Genomic DNA, 23,731 nt, shown 5'->3' on the forward strand with positions numbered 1-23,731 from the left:
CCAGATTTTCTGAAAAAATTGAGTTTTGTACAATGTCATCATTTTATAATTTCATTTTTGACAACATTATTTTTGTAATACAATAAATTAATAATATTATAGGTACCTATATTAACATACCCGGCAATAATTCCAGCCGCTCGACAAGATTCTTCCATTTTTTTGTAAATTCCTCGTAAGACTGGTGGAAAAACCATTTTTATATTATTTAGATCACAAATTAATAGGATTGTGAAAATGGTGATGAAAACGCAGTGTATACTGTATTTTATCGATGAAAAATTTAAGTTTTATGTCAATATTTAGAAATAAATCTTATTCTCTTTGATACATTTACTTTCTCAATTTGCAATCGTATCCTACCTTTTTTATTTACCTACCTATACATATGCAACAAAAAAGTGCCTTTTTTATTTTAAATAAATACTAAAATAATTATTTTATTTTATAAGGCACAGCGTCTCAGGCTAAGAGACAGGTATAATTATTAACAATGTTCCTATTACCTACCTAATTCAGGTATTATTACGGCTGATAAATTTCTTGACGAAATGAAATCTGTCTGTCAATAAGCGCTCCCCGCTTCCTTCATTCATCGCCCCTTCAATTGAGGATTTCTTGTGATTAGACGACGTTCATCATCATCAACGGGATATTATTTATTATTTGGCTTCCAAACATACTATTGAGATGTGTGATAACGAAAAAGAAGAGGCAGCAAATTTGGTTCGTTACAACGACTTGTTATGAAACCAATACGTGAACATTTTCGTTACGTTCTTTTTCTATACTTATTTTATTATTCATTCAATATGTGTAATTGTTTTTAGAAAGAGGAATTCGAATGGGTTCTTCGTGAAGAAGTACATGCTATATTACATCAGCTACATTCTGTATTAGTCGTAAGTTTTTAAAATTAGATAGGCGAAATTGATTGTATATTAATTAGGACGATTATTTAAACGATATTTGCATTTTAGGAGTGCGCTCACAGATTTCCCGTGCCCTTGTACGGTAACGAGGGCCAAAAACAAGATAAATTTATTTTGACATCTCAGCCTGAACAGCTAAAATGTATTGTAACACTCACTGGAGACAGTATAACTCACGCAGTAAGTATTGCTTTTAAATTATTCAGTTATATTTCTCTCACCAGATAATTTTTTAGCACTTCTTTATAGTTGACTATAGCTGATAAGAAACAATAAATCAAGATAGTGTAACATGCAAAGAGAAGTAGGAACTAATTTATTCTACAGTGCCAGTAGTTCAAAGTGGTGTGTAAATAATACAATGTTTGTTTGTCAGGATATAAGTTTCAAGGTGCTACGGCAAATGCACACTATATGCCGTACATCCATCAATCAGGAAGGTCCGTGGAAACTGCAGCAGATACAAGATGCAGCAAATCATTTGCAGCAAGCTATTGGTTACATTGACAATGTGGATAAACATTATGTATTTAGGTATGTATAAAAATAATATAATATTCTTTACAACACAAGGCTTTGTATAAAGAAAATTTATATAACTTTACTATGTATTCCAGTACTCTACTTAATAATCAAGCACTACTTTGTTGTAATGTACAAATGAATTAAACATGGTATATTTCTAGCAATAATATAACAATTAACACCAATATTCTACTGTTATCTGTCTACAGTAGTTGATATTTTAGACTAAAATAGTAACAAACACATTTGATACTAGCCAGGAAATAATTAATTGTTAGTACATACTTGAATTGATTAGATTTAATGAGATAATTGCATGACAGTTAACCAAGGTCTTTTGAACAACATCCTGTAATCTCTCTGTGAATATTTTACTAATAAAACAAGTAGAAATTACTAGGCACTTTAGCCTTTGAACTAAGTAAAAAAATAAAAAATAGACCAATATAAAGCACCTACAAACACAAAAACGAAATTAACAAAAAGATTCTATAAATTGCAACATATTTTGAAACATTATCATTGCTTTACTATAATTCGAAATTTCATAAAAGTACAGTGTTCTTTCTTCATTAAAGTATACTTTCATTAAACAGAATTATCTCTCTCAATCTAAACAGAAAAACACAGATTAGCATCAAAACAAATAAAAACATTTTATGGCAGGTTTCTCCCACATTTTACAGACTAAACACCATAACTTTAACAAACAATAATCATGCTCCTCGTCACAACCTTCATGCTACTAAATGGAAAAGGCCATAACACAAATTTTGTAAAAACTAGGTCATGTTTATGTTCTTTAACATTTTATTATGTAACTGATAAGAAGTGTAGAGCATGTGACACATTAGCATATTGCATTACAACCACTTGGGACGGCAATTGATTATTCAAAGCTGTGTATGTGTGTACAGGATTATTGAATGGTATATTACATACAAGATGCCTGACTTAGTTTGCATATTTACATATTAAATACTCATTAACACCTGCTCACATATAAGCAACATTCAGTGTGATTCAGGTTTTACCAGTTGTGGCTATTTTCAATAACTTATAGTAGGCCTATTACAGATTATTTGCTATTCTTGTTGTTTTTGTAAAATAACAGGTTATGATAGTTGTTGCTTAGTAACTATGGTAAGCCTATAATTAAGAATGATTAAAACGGATATGAATTTCTTATTGAAATAGATCAATAGAAATAGCCATCTAGGCCACCATAAGCCATAGAACTTCATTTAAAAGTAGAACAATTCTCATCAGAAGATTAATAGTTATTTGTAACTTTACTATGAAGAAGATTATATTAGTACTTATCACATATATCTATAATATTGCAGTTTAAATAGATGAAGGGGTTAAGTTAAGTTTCTCTAATCTAACATGTTTAATAATCAATTGACATCTGGTCTCTTTGACCTAATTAGCGAGATATCAGATAACCCAGTGTCAGTATAGCAATTACATTTTTTCCGCGTGTTCTTACTGAAGTCTATTATTCTATGAACCAACATCACTCTTTTTACAATGAGTTTTTTTTTAATAAATGTGTTTTTTTTTTCAGGTCATCCGAAGAAGTATTGCACATAATCCAGTGTCTGATCGGTTCTCTACAGAGAGCACGTACCGCCTTAGTATTGCCTAAGAAAAAAGCAATTGATGAGCTTATGAAGAGTAGAAATATGGTATGGCAACCTACATTTTTATAAACACCTAAAAAGAGTATTTTATTGTGCTTTTAAGCCTTATCAATACACTCACTAACAAAAATTCAGTACATTTTGATATATTTTTATCTAAACCAATACTACCTATTTATGTGAAAAGGTTTTTACCTAGCATTAGTGTAAAATCCTGATAGTGATAGTGATTTCCCATTATTGGAAAGGAAGTTAAAGAAGATAAAGAATTCATGTGATAAGAAGATGTTTGTATGTGTTTTCAGAAAGCCCTATCGCCAAATCTACCTGAAGACTTAGCAATATCATTCTACATACAGTCGCACAAGCTCATATTTGTCGCGTATCAACTCAGTTCAGTGCACGGCACGATGCGCATCGACTCGTGCCAGGCCGACTGCGCGGTACCATGGCTCAGCGATGTCTTATTCATGTTGACGGCTGCACTCCATATGTGTCAACAACTTAAAGATAAGGTATGCTTCTAAACTAACTTTTTTATTGATACAGCTGCGGTTATCGGACTAAAGTGATGGTCTGATTGTGTGATTGTTATTCTCACAGTGTGGACACGTCAATGACCTATGCTCGGATTATGAGTTGACAAAATAACTGTTACAAAGATATGTTTCAAATATGTAATATATTTCGAATGTGCAATGGTTGTTTTATCCTTGATATAGTACGCGTCGTGTATCTCCAATATGAATCTTATACAATTTAACAGTTAAAAATCTATATAGATAATTCGATGCCTCACAGCCTACTTTTATTATCTTGTCTATACCAAACTGTTGTTATGTACACGAATTCTTATCTTGATATTTTTACAGCGAAAAATTTTTATTTCATAAATATTTGCCAAGTGCGTAAGTGATGTTTCCTATAGTGTCATTGTCTTGTCTATATCTACACACATTTATCTTGAAAAAGTAGCGAAAGCATATCAGAATCAGTTTTTATCTTAATTCTTAACGTGACACGACAAGTGTATGGTTTCGTTGATAAGATTTCGGTGTTCTGCAGTAATTGTATTATAGATATTGATATGAATTAGTAAAATTTGGGATTACTTTTAATATTATTGATGGTTTTATCAACAATATAGATGTTTATCTGAAGATTATGTCACTGGCCTTTATTGTTTATTATATACTTGACGCAGCTTGATTATTGTTTTATCAGTCAACTCAATACAAGTCATATTTAAACAGTCCGAAACTTGAATACACACTTGTGCACAAACCACTATTTAGACGTCACTAAAAAAACCCTATCTATATGATTGATGATAAACTTATTTCCACTGACGAATTGACTTGTGTACAATTGTATAATCTAAAATTGTCTGGTAAGTTTTTGTTTCTAAGTATTTACGTTTTGTTTCAGTTGTGTGTGTTCTCCCAATACAAAGATTTCACAGTGGGATCAAGATCTGCCTCAATGGTGTTTAACTAAATATTACCTACCCAGATGTTACCTAATTCTCAAGTGTATGTAAGCATTATGTAAGGTACCCGCGGGTATTAAGGCCTAGCTAAGGGAGATTTGTAATAAAATGAAGAATATCCAATATAATCAACCAGTTTTTATAATAATCAGTCATGTACTTATATTACTACCGAGTTTAAACAAAAAATAGCTTCTAAAGCTTTAAACTAAAACATTATATCACTTTAAAAAAAACGCTGTCTTTAGGCCTTATTATAATAGGGTAGGGTAAAAAGGCCTATACTATAAACTATTCAAAAATCAACTTAAACTAAGTAAATTAGTATTCTTGACATCAATAATCATTAACATAAGGCAATAGAAAGCATAGTAGTCTTAATAAATGAAATAAATTGTCCTTATTCGCATCCATCAGGACATTGAAATCATCAGTATATTCTGCAGTCAAACCGACACAATCTTCGTGGTACCACTTGGAGCATCGCGAACATTGCCTCATTGCATCATCCATTCTATATTCTCTGCAGGCATGACAGTAGCAATATTTTTTTTTTGTGATTAATTTTTGTCAGATCGCCTTCTGACCACAATGATCGTTTGGGAGGCATCGTGACTGTAAGCACTGAAAACAATAATAAATAATTTGAAAATATAAACCACGTATATACTACCCGCTAACAAACATTTTTAATACACGCTCCTACTTATATAGCAGTTAAAAAAGCAGGAGTATAATAAGGCCTATTGTAAAATTTTATAGGCCTTAATATCCGCCAACCACCTATTTACAGAAAATAATAATAATATAATTTTTATAAAGTGCAAGTCGCTTAAAACGGTAATCTACGGACAAGCATACCTTAATTAATAAGCGGACAGTCAATACAGGTTTGTAAATATGATATTTTCTAAACAACTTACGTTTTACTGGAGTCAATTTTTATAATTCGTGCTGCTGAACCGCACTTCTGAATTACTTCGACGATATTTGCGGGGGGAGAAGTGCTAGAGTGCGTCCGCCACTTCGCAGCGACTCGTATACTCTCTGAGCTTGTGTGACAGTAATCTTGATCGTCAACTACTGTTTTAAGTACGTTTTTTGTTATTTAGGCCTTATTACCCGACAGGCCTTAATATCCGCAGGTACCTTACCTCTAGGTATGAGTAATATACAAACGATTGTATGTAAGTACATGTATTTATAGTTATTGAGTCCATTGTTGATATTCTTGTTGAGTATGATGTAATATAATGTATAGAAACTAATGTTACAACTAACTATAGGAAAATAATAACATTGAGTATGCCATGAGTGTATATTTTGAATAACAGCAGAGGGGTTCAGTTGTTCTATTTATTTTGAACGCTTACATTATTTATGAGCAAGTTAATAAATAAAATACGTCTTCGATATAAGAGTTATGTTAATGGCGATGGTTTTAGGTGAATCATTGCCGCATGTCCAATGCTGTATGTTTATTAGTCGATTTTCTAGCTAAATAAAGAGCACAAGTGTAATGCATCGTTTGTAAGTGATGTACGAGGGAACAGATCGCACGTAGTGAGGGCACCAGTTGGAAGTGAATACTTAGCTCAAATTCGCAGCTTGGTTCGATTTTGATTGAGTTCAATATACCGCCGGCCGGACGGCTCTTGTTAGACTAATGTACACAACGCGTTGTAGGATACGACAAAGCAATAATTTTCTACAGACTAACAAATTACTTTTAAAGTGTAAGTGCGAATAGTCGAATAGCCCTGGTTACGGTAATGTTAGGTACGAGTACGCGGGTTATAAGTCCGTGGGAGTTACTAGTTTTTATTCGTGCCGTAAGGTATTATTTAAACATTTTAGTTCTGTATAGAGGCTACAATAAGGCGAGTTATTTTCACTCTTTGAATGCATCATTGACATTGAAAATATAATTTATGAGACCCCTTATTGTGAAGCGAGAATTTATTAGCCATTAGTTTGAAGTTTATTGTACAATTGTGTGATTCATTCACTACGCTTTTACTGATAAAGACTAATAAAACCATGTTACGTAATATAACTGGCATTCAAAGGGTTGATAATGAACAACGTAATGCAGAATTATTATTTTAGTCATAATTTATTTGTGTTTATAAAATCGTTATAGATCTGAATGTATATTTAAAGGAATTATAGTAACTTGGAAGCAATAACGCTTCGATGTTATTTATGTATTGCCATAGGTAAAAAACAAAAGAAAAAATTAAATTGGCTATTGTACATGTATATTATATTGGATTATTTAAATAAAACTATAAGAAAAATCCGTCAAATGATACAATTATAGATGATTGCTTTCTGATTGAATAATATATGCAAATTAATATTAAATTAAAACAATGTAATGGAAAATGTGTGTAATACTGGATAATATGTTCGATAGAAATAACGATAAACAATTGCCAAAGTATCATGGAATCTACCACCTCCTGTTTTCAATTTCACTGTCATAATCTACTTAATAATTAAATGTATGTTTATTGTAAATGTTTCAAAAGCGATAACTATTTAACTCTCAATGTTTCTATGAATAAAACTTTTCTTGAAACTACTTAAGTCAGTCAATCAATTGACAGCGTGGTGTAAATACACCGAAAATATTGATGTCTCACAATTTTGTATTTAAGAAATTCGACCTAAAAGAATTCCAATTTCTTATAAAAAAATGTGATAATAATTACATCGTTTACTAAGAGAATAGATATCTGATAAGGACACCAGTTTCGCTTCCCAAAATACATTTTGAATTGAAATGTTTACAATTATTTGTTTCTCATTTAAAATTAATAATGTCTTGCTGTTACTGCCCATTTTCACGTGAATCCTATTAAACGAAACTGCTCTTCCAAATTATCTATTCTTGGATGAAAAACCTTATTAAGTATCATGAATTTGGCCTTAAACTCACTCGATAATGTATACTAAGTACATAGTATCAGAACCTTGTTCTAATAAGTTGTATATTATATCAATTATTATGAGTATCAAATTGTTTAGATCAAATATTTTAAAATTATAAAGGTTGTGTATCGTATGTCTTTTAAAATTATGGGATACTAACCCATGTTAACTATAATTTCAATATTGTAATATAAATAAACTTTTAGTATATTAATTTAGTAATGAAATGCTATCAACTTTCGAGTGAGTTCAATCAATATTGGGAAGCATTATACTTTGAATTATGCAATTAATTGTGTGATTGTAAAATAATTGGCAAAGGAATTGGTGATGAATGTTGAAATTGTATTTTTATGCACTTATTGATAACTTAATAAGTAATAAATTGTTAACGCACTTTCTGAATATCGCTACTATTTTAGTCTCGTGAAATTTATCTATTCTATACATTGTATCATTTTTTGTATGTATTAAACTGCTACTGGTGTGGCTATGTTCTGCCTAAAACTACTTAAAATGCATTTAATTGAGTATATTCAGCAGTTGTCGATTTGAGCATTTCACCTCAAATGTGTATTGATGAACCATCATGTTCAAATATTTATTTGACATGTTTGACAATAAAATTATTGTACTAGTATTATTAGGTAGTCTCAAGACTATTTTATCTATACCTACTGTATAAACAGTTCATGTGATTGTGTTGTATTTCAATAAATCAAAATGCTGTTAAGCAGACTTTCTTTTATTTAAAATACCCAAAGTATCCAGTAACCACTATTATTATTATCATCGATTTAGGTGTAGTTGTTCGTCAGTCACTCGTCTTAAACATGTTAAGGAGTTGAGTAACTAGTAATGATGAGTGACTAATTAATTCTGTATGTAATCAGTATGTTATATTTTTCAATGAATATGTGTTAAAATTTGAAGAATGCTGTGTAGTCAAAATGGTCTATTTGCTCGATGACCTTTATTTTTCACTTACAAGTCTATATTTGACCTTATTCCTGTTTTATTTTACAAGCTTACTTCATAAACGCCTCCTTTTACGTCATTGCATCGTCAAAGCTAGTGCTGTACCTACTCAGCTGTTAGATAATAGTAATAATAATAACTCTTGTGTTATTACCTACCAGTATATAATATTATGAAAATTAAGTTCTAAACAGTCTCTGTTGACCACTGAAAATAAATTGTGGTATTTTAGAGACTAAAAGATACTTACATCGATTACGAAATATTACCAGGTAAAATATTCGTATTTTAAGACCAACGGAAACCATATTATTATTACATAACTGAAAACCTTCAGATAACATAATATTCTTATCGCCCCTTGACAAAGGACATAATAATAATATAATACTAATGTGTTTATTATTATCTTATGACAATTAGTTTTTATTTTCTGTCTACATGGAAGCCATACATTTAACAATGTCAAGTAATCAGATGAAAATTGTCTTAAGACCAAAAGAAACCTTTCCATGTGGACGAACCCACCAGCATTAGCATTCCTTAAAAAAAATGGATAAGAATCAAAATGAAACTCTTCAAGTATCACATCACTATAACACTTGACAAATGACTTGAAACGTCATTAGTGACAGATAATATTCAGTCAGATTTACAAAAATAAATCGTCAAGTTGTGGCGTTGAAGTTTGTTTTCACTTTTATTTTGTTATTAAATTGTAAATTGTAGTTATTTAATAATAAAATACAGTTATGGCCTTAAGAATTGTCGGTTGGTACTGTTTAGTGACGATAATTATAACCGGTTTGTTTGGTTTTGGATTCTATTTGACTATACTTACGTTTCTCGTTTCATTTCTGATTGGGTGAGTTGATAAGGACACTTTAATTTATAATTATAAAAACAATTGTATTGTTATGGATACGCCTGTTATGAGTCCGCTCGTTCTGTAATTCTTTTTATATGGTATCGAGATAAACTGTCGGCGAAGTGTAACTAGGATCTTGTATGTAGGACATTAAGTATTTACTTTTTTAATTGTTGATTTGGCAGTAATTGTTAGCTATTAAAAGCCTTAAAACCCCTTGTTATATACCTGCCTAAATATCTAAAGGCTTTCTCTCTTTAATCTTCCATTTATGCACATCTTGTGACCAATAAATTATAATCTAAAAGTAATGTTGCCTATTGTTAGTGCACAATGCGGCGGGAAAACAACCCATTTCCGGCTCAGAATTGATTTATAAGGCATTATTAATTTTGATTAGTAATTCAGTATTGTTAAATTAAATTTCCTATGTTGGTTCTTTATGCATAATGATTGTAATTTTAATGTACATGCCATTTTCAGGATACTCACAGTTCTATACTTCACATACGACCCCAAGAAAATATTCTCAGTAGATCTTGACTCACTGGATGACCCGCTACAACAAACTAATTTCTCCATTCAAATACCTAAGGTTTGTATCAGATAATCTTAGCATGTATATTTTATAACTTATGGGCAGCTTATCACATGAACAAAATCAGTCCATCTCTCAATATGTTACTTGCTTAGAAAATCAGTACTTGTAATGTTTAACCTAGAACCATTTCCTCTTGCATTTTATTGGAATTGCTTCATTCATGTAAATATTTATGTATTTCAGGTATTAGAACTATTTAAGAAAGAGCCATCAGTACCTAAATATGACAACAGGATCACTGGTAGTGAGACAGTGGATTCTTTCCTCAATGAAATTATTACGATCATCATCAATGACTATGTGACTCCTTGGTATGAGATATTGACCAGTGATGAGGAGCTTACGAACCATGCTATAAAACGAGTGGTGCTGGCTGCAGGTGCTAATGTAGCTAATAGGTAAGGGTCCTCTACCAAAAGCTTAGCTAAGTTTCCTTAATCTAAGTTAATGGTACTAGGTTCTATATAGGATCTTAACAGATGATATGAAGGTGTTTCTGAAAGTTTAAGTTAACTGCAGCAAGTGGCATTTATTAAAGAGCCATCTAACTTGAGTGGGTGTCATGTTGACATGACAACAGTGACATCTATTTGTGGCTATAGTCAGATGTACAGTTATATTGTGTGTACAATATACAAGGCTTTCCTTAAAATGTGATACTTCACTGCTAAAGCAAATGCTCATTAATAATTTCTCTTTTAGAGTGAAATGTGTGGATTGGATCCACCTCCTCTCCACCCGGTTCCCTGAAGAACTAACAACACATCTAAAGTTGTTCAAACAGTCAAGAGTGAGGTTGAAACATGTTGATCTGATGAGTGCCAAAGAAGTGTCAAATGGGAACTCCAAGCCTAGCCCCAAGAAACAGGATGATAAGAAGACTCATAGGAGAAATAAAAGTGAAACTGATTTGTCTTGGCCACCAGGTACTTTGTTATTTTATTTTTTGTAAAGGTATGATCAACCCTTAAAAAATAAAAAATATACTGCTCCACCTATTCACCTTAACAAGTCATTTAGGATGTTATTTTTAAACACATTAATCAACAGGTGAAGCAAGAGTAAAATATAATAAAAAATAAAAGTTGTGTTAAAAACAAGAAATAATAAGATTTATTTGTCAGACTAATTTAAACTTTATTGCTTGAAAAATATTAACATTACGTCTTGTTTTAGATTCTCAAACTTTCGGAAAATCAAAATTCTACGACAGTTCAGAAAACATAAGCGGGAGAACATTGAAGGATATATTTTTCGAATTGGAATGTTCTATAGAAAACAGGCAACAGTGTCGAGATATATTTTGTATGGATCCTGAGAAAGAATATGGTGAGTTTTTTGGTATTATTATTGTTTCTCAAACCAAAAAGTATTACATAATAGCTATGGATTGATTTCCACTTCAACTTAGCCTTACTATTCAGGTAAGGCTGAGTTGAAAGCTAACACCAGTCTTGTGTGTGTGTGTTACATTATTTTAAAATCTTTTCGTAGTGTAATAAACACTTGTCATTTGTTCTATTTGAATGTTCCTTACGATCTCGTATTGTTTCAGAGTTACTTTGTGAAATATCAGAGGCCGTATTATACCTGATCGCGCCAGAAGAAGCGTGGCGGTGTCACGCGCTCAAACTGATACTTATAGAACTACTCTCGGCCGTCGTATTGCGTCCCATGATCAACCTGCTAAGCGATCCAGATAATATCAACAGGACTATCGTTAGAAATGTGAGTTTGTATGTACAAAGTTACCATAATATTTTTAAGAAAGAAATTTTAGTTTTGAAGTCCACCATTTTCATGCCTGCAGCATGGGTTGGTTCCTGTGTACTTAACAGTTGATGGCATTTTTCTGGCCGCATTTTGAACATGGAAGCTGCCACACTCTAAGCTTGAATACAATAACGTAATACTAAATAATTTATTATTAATCGACAAAAAATGTACTTTACCCTGAACATCCAATTATATTAAATTTGACTGAAGATGATTTGTGTATTTGTTCCCAGTGTTGCCGCGACTCGTGTCTGCCATCGGAATTGTTTCTGATAGTAATAAGGTGCTGTAGTGATGGCGAAGAGTTGGATGCCACTCTAGAACTTGTACAAAAGGACATACAGAAATTAGTAAGTAGACATACTTACGTATTTACTATACGAATTCGAAATATCACGGAGCAATCCACTATCTTTTCTCTCCACTTTCTAAGTGGGACGATGTCGATGCACTATAATAAAGACCTTTTTACTATGTTTTAGAATTAACATTCAATGGCCGCCTTTACACACACGCTCTATCCCGCGTTATTAGGAGCGCACAGGATTACGCACGGGAAAGATGGCGCGCTCTTCGCTCGCGCGGACAGATGAGCGCGGCGCGCGCTCTTTCCTTTACCCTTGCACGCTCTTTCACGCGCGATTGTGGTTTCATCCGCGATAGAGTGTGTGTGTAAAGGTGGCTAATGAGTACATTAAAAGATAACAAAAGAAAATAATTTAACATATTATATTTTATAGCATTCCAGAGACAGTGCTGGAGAATGGGAGTTGCAGGATCGACAAAAACTCTCTTCCTTGCAGTATGTAGTGAGGATCATTCAAGCAAGAAAAGCTACTTTAGGACCGCAAGAAGGTAAATTTCTTATAGCTGTACAAAACAATAAATACGTTGTAAACTGATTAAGCAAAGGAAAAACAATTAACATTTATTAGAAAACCGTCAGATATTCTATATTGGTCTTTTCTTTCATAGGTTCATCAAACGCGAATGCAGAGAAAGTGCCAGAGGAAGTGTCAAGGTCATTAAAGTTCTTGAGAGCTACAACGGCATGGAGATCAAATGCTCAGTACTTACTCGAGATTGAGTTGAACGAAGCAGGTACATACACATTACCAGCTTTCTGGCCTAGTTAAATATTCTAAGTACCAATATTTTGGAACTACAGTTTCTGGCCTGAACACTTTATTGCTTAATACAGTCACATTCCTTTTTTCTACGTGAGTATATGAACGTAAAAAGTAAACGTATTTACGTGGGCGTAGATCAAAGAGGGGCTTTTTTATTTTACGCCCATGTGCATACATACGTATACGTAAACTTATGTATACGTTCATAATATATTAGTCCCCTTTTGTCCCAATTTGTTATATTCACATTAAACAATATATAAATAATATAGTTTAATGTGAATATACATCAACATAAAATATGACTACTCACTATTTTTCAGATGCTCCTCACACATCAAAAGCAGTCCTCGACAATCTCCGTTCTTCTGCCCTAGAGCTATGCGATCTCTACTTAGCGCCGAATCGTCCAGCCATGTTAGGTATACCGGAGCATTGTCACGCGGACCTTGTGAGAAAGATCACGACGGAAGGAGAAGAGTTCACTACCAGTCCGGTTATTTGTTTTGATGATGTGCAGAAATGTGTTTGTGATGCACTTGAGGTAATATTGTGATCTGTCAAACTAAACTTACATATTTAATAGAAGATAAAAAATAACGAAATTATTAACATATTTATTTTTGAGAAGTTTAGACACATTAGTAACTGTTGTGTCAATTTAACTTTAAAGAACAAGAATTAAAAAAAAAACAAAATAATTTTAATGGTTTTCATAGTATAGACTAGTTGTTCTTGTAATCGAAGAAATGAAGGTAGTTCTACTTTTTTTACGTGTTTAATAGTAATTTGTTTTCTTTTGCGTGTATTTTAGGACGATCCTACATGGCAATCTGATTTTATGATGGACAGTGAAGATAGTTCGGAGAGAAGCAGGTAACAATAATTTACTTTCATGTTTAAGCTGCTTTTCTTTCTCATAATTTGTTCATAAATACATTTTTATCACAATTATTACAGCGACACGGCCAAAAAAGATGACAAAACAGAAAACAAGAAATACAGCGGTAAGCAAATAACCTTATTTTTATTAAATCTAATTTCATTCTAACTACTAATTCCTAACATCCCTAACTTAAAACTGGTTGCCGTCCGTAATGCGCAGAAAAATGCAAGAAAATTATGAAGTCATGTCTCAATCAGTTGCCAAAGTTGTTCAACAAGTCGAAATACAAGTACGACCTGCCGAATAAGTCTTCCACGTTCCCTCGCTCCCTCACACGAAGAGTACCAAGTAACAAGAGCCACACACTACCTAAATGCAATGCGTTTGGTATAACATTACAAAGTGAATAGACAACCTTCCACAATAGATGTATGCGTATTATTTTGTAGTTACATCCTTGCATCAGGCAACTTGGTGATTATTTGCTAGATAGTACTGTTTCTATTATTCTTATTACTTCTTTTCGGACACTCTGTTTCTTTTGAGGTTGTACTGTAAACAAAAAATTGTGAACAAATTATTTTTGTATAACTTTAATCATTTAAAATCGATTTTATATCGTTCCTTTCGGCTATTAAGACCTATTTTTCGTATATTTTCTGCGTCACTGTAAAACAATAAGACCGGTTACGTACGGATACTTATACGTATACATGCATATAGGTATCCATTCACGAAATCTTTCTATTTTTTTAAATATTTTACCATTTTTATTGTGGTGTCTTCGTTTACAGTCCAACCTCGTCTTATTTCTATCTTTATAGTGAACTGATGTGATAGAGTAGTTCTTCAGATTTAAATACGCACGTGTATGTGTGCGTAGTATTGTAGTATAAACTTTTTTTTATAACAAATTAAGCGGTGGAAACAATTTTCAGGTGATTTATTACCGGTGCCCGGGACAAGACATAATCGTTCGAGATCGGATATTGTTGGGAATTTCGCTTCTAGGATGATCAACGAAAGTGCAGGTTTTAAAACAATTTTTGTTTCAATAATTCGTTAAATGCGTATCTGTTCTTTTTACAATGAACACATTTAAATGCTTTATAATGCTTTACAGTGAAATAGAAATGACTATTCGTTTTGTGTATTTCGCAGGTCCATCGAATTTAACGTCGGCGAATACAAGTAACCTGTCACTGTCTCATTCAGAGATCAGTCGGAATACGAAGAATTTGTTATCACCATTATCTGCGTGTATTATTGAAACTGGTACGACATCTTGCACAGCAACTACAAAATCCTCAAATAAGGAATTTTGAGGATTATATAATTCGCTTAGCCTTTTTCTGGATGCTTATCTTTTGATCTTACAATAAAAATAAGATTTATAATGAAAATATGATATTTATATTTATTATCATGTGCTTTTTTAGCTTTGGTACAAGATAAAGGAAAAACATTTGGTATTTATGCAATCGCTGTGACTAGGTTGTCAGACAATGAAGTGTGGCATATCTACCGAAGATACAGTGATTTCTACGACTTGCATACTTCTATAAAGGATAAAGTGAGTAACTTATACAGCGTATCCTATGTACCAGTATATTTTTTACTGAGTTAGAAAATGTGGCTATGTTTATATTGAAGCAGCCTGAATGTTATTCTGTGAAAGACCCATACAATATTATAATGCCAGACGCAACATACTTCATATTTTTAATCTTCTGGTTAAATGAAAAGTCAAGACAAAACTTACCAAAGTTACTTTGTTATAGAAGTATTATATTTTTTTCTTTCACAGTGGCCAGAACTAGGCAACGTTCCTTTCCCAGCGAAAAAAACATTCCAGAACACATCCCGTTCAGTGTTAGAAAGTCGTAAGCGCATGTTGAACAGCTACCTACAAACTATGGCCAGTCTAGCGAGAGACGCCAAATATATGACGTTATTGTCCCAGGACTATTTAGGGGGTTTCCTTAGCCCTGAGAATCAGGCTGAGAAACATAGTAATACGGTAAGTTGTTATATAGATTACAGAAAAAATAATACAAAATTGATGTCCTTTGATAGAATTAGCTCGTAGCTTTATTGTGTGTGTTTATTTCATCAATATTGTCACCTTAACGACTAATAATTAGTTTTGAAACTGGTCACTCTACAATCTGAAATAGTAAAGGCCAGTTTCACATATTACAAATAAGTGTCAGATAGCCGTCCGCTAAATAAAGTGACAGCAGATATATGAAAACAGCTGGCCAATCTACCCAATAAGCTATCTGATATTTACTTAGAAGTAAAATCGAGCTTCTCGATGTTGTATTATTATAACCTCAGAATATACCTGTTATAAAACAGTATAATTTGTGTTACTTTCTTATATTGTTTCCAGAAAGGTGAAAATGTCTTGTTCTGTATTTATTAAGTTTACTCCTTTCTTGGCTTTCCAGCCATGTACTTTCATTGGCATGTAAACCTCGTAACAGTATTTAGGTTCATACCAAGCATTCTGTGGACTAGGCAGTATTCTTTTCCCCGCTTAAACTGATTTTAATTAGAAATGCGTTCACATTATGGGTTTATTTTAGGCACGTATAAGTTGGTGTTAAGAAGACCCTGCGTATATACGTATACGCAGAGTATGTGTACGTATATGTATATACGTATACGTATGATAGATTATCGTAATAAAATAATGTGAGTTTAAAAAATAACAAATGCCGAAAATACGCCCAGTTTGATGACGCTAATATTTTTATGAATAAAAGTATTTTTAAAACAACTAACCAATATTTGGTTCTGAATATTTTTCGTATCGTTAATTTCTTTTTAAAAGCGTTTCAGAATAAATTATCTGATTATCATTTGAGTTTAATGTTATGTAAAAATCACTTTTATTCATTAAAACTTATCTTTATTTTAAAGCATGATAGCTTTAGATTGCGCCTTCGCACTAAGTACCTCAAGATAATCAAAAAGAAGTCAAACATTATTCTTCAAACTTACAGATCGACGCGTTGTTGGTAAATTCTCTGAGAGCTGGCATGAGGACTTTGAAGAATATGCCAGATCAGTTTGCAAACACGGTTGATGGAGTAATGGATGGTAAGTAAAGAAGGCAAGAATTTCTTGTTGCAAATTTCTTATTTTAATACTTTATAGTCCTACAGGAAATTAATAAATAAGTACATTACAAAATATATTATAATCCAAGTCTTTTTTTGTCTTTCTAAAATATGTTTTGTTTTGGGAGAAATTCTTGAAGTTGGTACACTGACGTCACAGCACAGAAATAGAAGATATTGGTATATGTCTGCATTTTGTTGGTTTCAGGTATCTCTAAAGTATTTCAAGGTAAAAGCGAAGATAACTATTACGATGGATTTAAAAGTGGTAACTCATCTGACGGCCAGGAGGTAAGGCTTTTTCTAATATTCATTCATTATTTTTAAAGAAACCACAAATATAATGTCTATTTTAAAACAATGTTTCATATTGTAATTGGTTTATTGCTTTAGGAAAATGACGAAAGTGTGGCTTTAAAACTGTTTGAAGAAGTATTGGGCATTAGAGGCTTGTGGCTCAGACGCCGATTACTAGCTCCTATTAGAACACTTATTGCAGACAGAGTTAACAAGTAAGTGAAAAAATTAATACAATGTATAATTAGGAATATATTTTTTATCATTTTCAAATTCTTAATATTTTCTTTATTTCGTAGGAAAGTGTTGGAGTTCGTGTCGTCATTGACTTCGCCTCGAAATGTCGTCCAATATTTAAAAACTTTCAAGTGAGTATACTAATAGATAAATATTTTATAATAGAAGATCGCTTTTGTTTTATGAATGTTACTAGATAATAGATTTTTCAACAGTTTTTGACTGCGTAGTAAAGAACTTATTGTAATACTCAATAATGTGTCTTAGGCAATGGCTGACCAGTCGCAACAACTCAAACTACGGTAACCGGGACGCTGCGACGAAAGCTAGGACGAGAGTCGCCGCCAAAGTCGCTTTGCTGTCCGCTTGTTCAGGTATGAATTATTTATTTAAACAGATTTATCCCATATACCAAAATGTTACATTAGTTCTGGTTTACTCAAAAAATAAAACTATTTTACGCGAAAGTCTATCGCCATCAAACTAAACAAAAAAAAAAACCTCAAGAACATTTTTTTATGCTCACACTCAAAGAAAGATGAGTGAGCATTGCTAGTGATTTTGACTTCAGATTTGAAAATTTTTGTTTTCAGATGATTTGCGCCACATAGTCGGTTCGGATACAGCGCGACGAGGGTTACTGACGGTGTTCGATTTGTTCCAAACACAGGAGATCAACAGAAGACTTATATTTGTATTGCTTGAATGTAAGTAGTTTCTCAACTAAAGTATACTTTTTAATGCGAATTTGGTAGACAAGGCTCTGTACTAAGTTGTTTCGGCAACTTAGCTGACAGTCTTGGCATGCACAATTTATCTAGATTATCATTAAAAAAAAAAAATGTATCAAACAGGCTTTTTCAGCTCCACCACACTGAGGGTCACTGATGTAACAAATTCTGATTTCTTTACCACCTCTTGCCTACAAAGCTCTTTAATAAGTTGTTGTTTCTTTTGCTAAAGTAATTTATTGCAAAAATTAAAAGGAATAAAAGACAATTATTGTTATAAAACTTAAAGTAAAGCATTCAAGAAGAATAATTGACAAGCGCTATTGTGCCCGTTGATTATAAATGCAATACAATGTTCCACGAGATTAATAAGTTTTCATCTCTTTTTCAGCGATCCTAACAAACTTGTTCCCTGACAACAACATACCGGCGTTGTTCAAGAAAATCTACTCGAATTCTCCGCGGGTGCCTGTTTCAAAGAAGTCTGTCAATGTTTGAAACGGTTACATTATGTAAAAGCCTATATCTCACACTCTTAGGTCAATTGGAGATAATATTCTCTCGAGTTGTATCTTAAAGCTTCTTGCTCCAATAATTTATTACAGGAAATGTTTTTAAGTTTTATTAAGGCGCCTTTATGCTATTTTGAGTAGCAGATTGTACCTGGCAATGTTCAGAAGGGGCGAATACGCCACGAATTCGTTCGCGCGTTACCGAGATACTAGGCGCCGAAATTTTTATAATACGCGCGAAGCTCACGCTTCTTGTGGAATGAACTTTCGGGCGAAATACGCTTGAAAGAATCGCAGCAAATTCGTCTCTTTTGGACAACGTCTAAGACCCAGTTTCACCACTTCTGGATAAGTGTTCCATACATGTTATCACTTTTTGTAACCGATAAGTTATCGGACACTTATTTAAGAGCTGTGAAAGTGGTCTTAAATGTCTCAAATGTCGAATAAAACATGCTATGCAAACTTTATGTAGGTATCTAAATATTCCCGGCACACGCGTAAGTGGTGCCATCTATAATGCGAAAATTTACAGCACTGTTATTGTCATTATTTATTAGATCAAGAAATTTTGAAATAAATTGAAATGAATTTTATGAAGGTATAATAACAAATTAAAATGTATTGTGCCAAAGACATTAGTCATTTCTTAATTGGCAGTGTTATACGAAATTGTGATATATGAAAATGTACCTAAATCGAAATTCTAATTGTAAGAATTATCATTATTTGTTAATTACATAATTTTATTAGAAAAATATATCGACGATAAAATATTTGATTATTGTGGCGAGCATTAAAAACTGTTGATTTGAATAAGTACCAGTTAATGTAAGAACTAAAAATCAAGAGTAAAAATGAATGTCATTACCCAACGAAAACACGATTACGATCATGTGGTCGTAAAAAATAATATTTTAAGTTGAGGCTATAGAAAGGGAATGGTAATCTGAATATTTATTGTGTGAAAATTTTAATTGATACTAAAGCTACATATTATGTTAAAACTTATATGAAAATACATCTTCGTAATTTTTTTTTATGACGAAAACGATTTCATAGTTCTGTGAAAGAATTTGTTATAACCAACTTAAATTTGATAATTCTGGTTTAGTGTGTGCTGATTACTAGTAAATTTTATTTAAGCAAGAATAAGCATATGAGCAATAATTATTTAATTCTATCTGGTTATAACTTCCTATGTTAGTTAGATAATACTGAGTTTAGTGCCTTTGTCGGTACAAATTGAAATGGTTATGGATATTATTTAATAGTAAAAAGAATAGAGAAATACAGGCTTCTAAATTGCCTGTAGTTTTCAACGAAATCTCAATACATATTTGTTTGCAATAAATTATAAATGATTTATCCGTGCAACTAAAGCAATAAGTAGATGTAGTTATCAAATACATATCATAATTCACTACGTTGTTATTTTATGAACATTCCATTGGTTCAGATTATATTTTATTGTAAGTACCTAAGTATTTATTTGATTATTAATAAAGCCTTTTTATTAAAATATTGTATTTTTTATACTTAACCTTTGTGGATATGGAATGTTATGGAATGTGATAATGGAAAAGTTGTATGTGTTTCCACTATAATTTTAAGTCTCTACAATGATTTTGTTAAAAACAAATGCATTAATACTTATTGACGTCTGATGCATCCGCTTACATTTAATTTTGCGGATTCGAATCGTAACCTACTAAACAAAACTCCTACTTCTGTGCAAAATTAATATATTAATTTTCTGGTTAAATAAGAGAAAATTAAAAAGGGGGTGACATCTTGAGGTTTTAAAAAAAAATGCTTTTTAATAAAATCTGGTGTAACATCCACGGGTATATATCAGCGGGTTGCAATAATAGGATCAAACTTCTATTGATCCTCCAGGTAGGCTTCGTAAGGTCAACTAGAAACTTGCCAAAATCACCAGCAATAAAGGTGGAAATTATTTAAAACCTATGATAATGCAACATGAATTGAACGCACATTACTATGCAGTGAAAGACTGCCAAATGCCGGCGGTAAACGTGACCACTTCGTCTCTCCGAGGGTTGGGAGGTCGCCAGCAACGCCCCAATGCCAACTCGCTCCCGTAAATGTTCACATATTCGGACCCAACTAATTACCTGCTACAAATGATGCCTGCCTAGTTGAAATTATTGACCCGCTTATACTAGACGTATAGACTCCAATCCAAATATTAGTGAATAATTAAACCAAGAAATTGGACTGGACGCCTAAAGAAAGGCACGGAAATAGAGGTCGTAAACGACACAGATGGTAGGTACACAGTACCACAATGGAAAGAGATCAAATAGGAGCGAGAAGATTCGAGGCTCAGAGATACAGCTGTTCGTCACGGCAGAATGCTAGAAAATCCAAAAACAGCAACATTAACATCATTTGATAACCTAATATAATTTGATACCTACTTATTTACTCAGAGACGATGAAACTAGCAGTGTAAGATTTAGGTTATAACTCAAACCTACATAACTAAGTGACGCCATGAGCATAAATTATGTAAAAAGGAATTAATCTCTTTTATTTCATTTTTCAAACGCAAATAGCGTTTAGTTTTTTGTACCTACGAGTATAATAGGGAGTGATAAACAAGTTATTCGTCGATTTTGATAAAAGCTGTATTTTGAGTTACAGCACTATTGTATTATTCGTGCGATGTATAGCTTGAAATTAGACAGTGTGAATTTCCTTTCTCTGAATTGCAAGTAGAAATGTCCTGTCCCGAGCAACTTGTCTCGATCAGCCGATCCGTCAAGATTTTAGTGTGGTTTCATGGCTATTCGTCTTCCGTACGAATTCATCTTACCCTTACGTTCCGATTCTAAGTATTATCTACGTTTTCAGGAGCGTACAAATACAAACATAATTATTACATATATAGGCAGTCGCTCCATGTAAAATAAGTACTAGTATTCAGTTGCATCTGCTGACTGGCAGCCGACTCCAATATTATTGGAGGAAAGGCTAGGTTGATATATGTATATAATTATTACATTTATCCGTACAAGAGAAGACAACATAAGTCTGTAACTATGGAACAGACAAAACTAACTTAAGTGAAGGCATTATTTCACTCACAGTTTTTAATTTATTGTCAATGGTGTCACCGTGCGGTACATTACGGCAAAAAGTTAAAAAGTACATTGGTTCAAATTACCCCTTTGTCACAAAATTACAATCGTATAAAAGAACCGTACAAAAATTGCTTTAAATTGTCTACATAATTCTGTCTCCAAATTCTAATTCAATTATACAGACATTAGCATCGAATCGCACTAAATAACATCGAATGCGAGCATTTAATCGCGTTTGCTGACAGTGGGTTTTGACCGCGGATTCCGTCACCTTTTGTCGTCAACCGATCACACAGACATGTCCGCTTCTTGATAAATTGATGGGAAATAAAAACCCTCAAGGACTCAAGATGGATATCCCACTAAAGCGAATCTAGATCACATGTGTGCGGGACATAAAAATTTTGATTTCATTGCTGGATTTTATTTATGAGGACCTAGATCATATGGGTTTTAATCTTAGGGTTTTTGGAGGCTTTCCGGTTTGTACAAAAATGATGACTCGACGTTTTGGGGTTACGGTAAGTTTTTTTTTTTGAGATAATAAAGAAAAAGATTGATATTATCGACTAAAATTTAAATTAGATGATTGAATATGGGGAATAATCCGTTGTTTAGGTATTATACTTTTACTTTCATCGTTAATCTAAACCTCAGTAAGAAAATCTGATAAAATAATAAAATGAGAAAGCCTGTCTATTAGTGTCAATCTGCAAAATAACTGCTGCCTATTTAATATATTTAAAATGGTCAATCTTCATACATCTAGGGTTAATAATAAGTGTTACCCCAACATTATTTAGAGCACTGTTCCTGAAATTCTTTACCTCAAAAGGTAAACAATTTCACGGCTAGTGGTTCTATTTAATTGGAGGATTATCTTTTTTCCGCTTTGGTCGTTTCGGACGGACCGTTGTCAGGAGCCGCGACAGACGACAAATGATGCATCGCCAATTGTTTAATGTGTGCCACTTAAAGCCTTGACAACTGATAACAATGGGAAATTATTTTAGGCTGTGTCTGCAGATTGTGTAATCCGTAGGTTGGTAGTTACACTAAACGTTTTTCAGAGGAGGTTTAATGAGAGCTGTTATGGTAACTATTGGAATCATGATAGCATTTACATACATTTGCTCTCATCTTATTTAGAGGATAGTCTAAACGCATCCGCGGTGAAATTGGTGTTTTATAACAAGTAAAAAGGTACTGTACATGATAATCACCTTGTTATGTAGTATTACAATGCGACCTGATATGGGCTCACATTTCAGCAGAAAATAAAAATGATGTGATTATGACACAATAATACCTCGCTTTAAAAAGTTTTGAGTGACTTATTTTACATTGTTTTCGTTTTACTTTCATTTAGAACTTCGTAAAATATTTTTGAAAATGAGCACTCAAAACCGAGTAACGGTCTACCCACGTACTACCATTATTAAAATGGAGTCTCATATTTTCACTTTGACATCACTTTAAATCACGTAAAACACGCAGTTATGTACTCGTTCAACGGAAGCGTTTATAAACAAAGGCGCCCTACACTGTTTTAAAAGGCAAAATTGTTTCCGCCATTACACTGGCCTTCCCAAAGTCCCCGCGCCAATAAATGTAGGTGGGTATTTAGCAGACTATTTACTGCGCGACACTCCGCTCGCCGACTCCACTAATACTCTTAATTATTTTTGCTAGTGTAAGCTGTTTTTCTGACGGGGAAATGCAATTGCAACATTTTGCATCCCGCCACCCCCCGCCCCGCGCCGCCTCGCCCCTCTCATTACGTACTCTGCAAGCGTCCGCTACGGCTGAGATCGCAGAATAATTAGACTCTAAATCAAGAGTAGCAAAGCGGTCAACCGCTTGAATGTGGTATGAATAGTCAATCGTCATTAAATTGTTCAGCTTTGGTAGTCTAATGCGTTCCGGCAATAGTCTACTCTCGTCCACT

General features: G+C 32.9%; 2 protein-coding genes across 2 annotated transcripts; both read left to right on the forward strand.

Annotated features, from left to right (window-relative positions):
• The first annotated feature begins 578 nt into the window (after positions 1-578).
• rogdi (rogdi atypical leucine zipper) lies at positions 579-4,801 on the forward strand. The gene is made up of 7 exons (XM_076113240.1): positions 579-726; positions 831-902; positions 981-1,112; positions 1,309-1,466; positions 3,028-3,148; positions 3,409-3,618; positions 4,532-4,801. Exons 1-7 carry the CDS (start codon positions 691-693, stop codon positions 4,598-4,600), a joined length of 798 nt encoding a protein of 265 aa, XP_075969355.1. The 5' UTR covers positions 579-690; the 3' UTR covers positions 4,601-4,801.
• Positions 4,802-9,150: 4,349 nt separating this feature from the next.
• Positions 9,151-20,189, forward strand: LOC142972277 (sorting nexin-13-like). The gene is made up of 23 exons (XM_076113241.1): positions 9,151-9,372; positions 9,859-9,970; positions 10,160-10,374; positions 10,679-10,902; positions 11,153-11,305; positions 11,532-11,704; positions 11,986-12,102; positions 12,493-12,607; positions 12,728-12,853; positions 13,206-13,426; positions 13,697-13,758; positions 13,843-13,889; positions 14,707-14,799; positions 14,930-15,043; positions 15,208-15,341; positions 15,576-15,788; positions 16,780-16,876; positions 17,105-17,187; positions 17,290-17,408; positions 17,493-17,561; positions 17,698-17,804; positions 18,024-18,137; positions 18,553-20,189. Exons 1-23 carry the CDS (start codon positions 9,260-9,262, stop codon positions 18,657-18,659), a joined length of 2,928 nt encoding a protein of 975 aa, XP_075969356.1. The 5' UTR covers positions 9,151-9,259; the 3' UTR covers positions 18,660-20,189.
• The last annotated feature ends 3,542 nt before the right edge of the window (positions 20,190-23,731 follow it).

The sequence above is a fragment of the Anticarsia gemmatalis genome, chromosome 4, assembly GCF_050436995.1.
Source record: "Anticarsia gemmatalis isolate Benzon Research Colony breed Stoneville strain chromosome 4, ilAntGemm2 primary, whole genome shotgun sequence".
NCBI lineage: Eukaryota > Metazoa > Arthropoda > Insecta > Lepidoptera > Erebidae > Anticarsia > Anticarsia gemmatalis.

What these genes read in the sequence shown, in the direction of transcription:
- rogdi (XM_076113240.1), top strand. Translation starts at nt 691, where the DNA reads ATGTGTGATAACGAAAAAGAAGAGGCAGCAAATTTG. An exon ending in AGCTACATTCTGTATTAGTC is followed by an intron (nt 903 to 980) that starts GTAAGTTTTTAA and finishes TTTGCATTTTAG; the next exon opens with GAGTGCGCTCACAGATTTCC. An exon ending in TTATGAAGAGTAGAAATATG is followed by an intron (nt 3,149 to 3,408) that starts GTATGGCAACCT and finishes ATGTGTTTTCAG; the next exon opens with AAAGCCCTATCGCCAAATCT.
- LOC142972277 (XM_076113241.1), top strand. Translation starts at nt 9,260, where the DNA reads ATGGCCTTAAGAATTGTCGGTTGGTACTGTTTAGTGACGATAATTATA. An exon ending in AAAAGGACATACAGAAATTA is followed by an intron (nt 12,103 to 12,492) that starts GTAAGTAGACAT and finishes TATATTTTATAG; the next exon opens with CATTCCAGAGACAGTGCTGG. An exon ending in CAATATTTAAAAACTTTCAA is followed by an intron (nt 17,562 to 17,697) that starts GTGAGTATACTA and finishes AATGTGTCTTAG; the next exon opens with GCAATGGCTGACCAGTCGCA.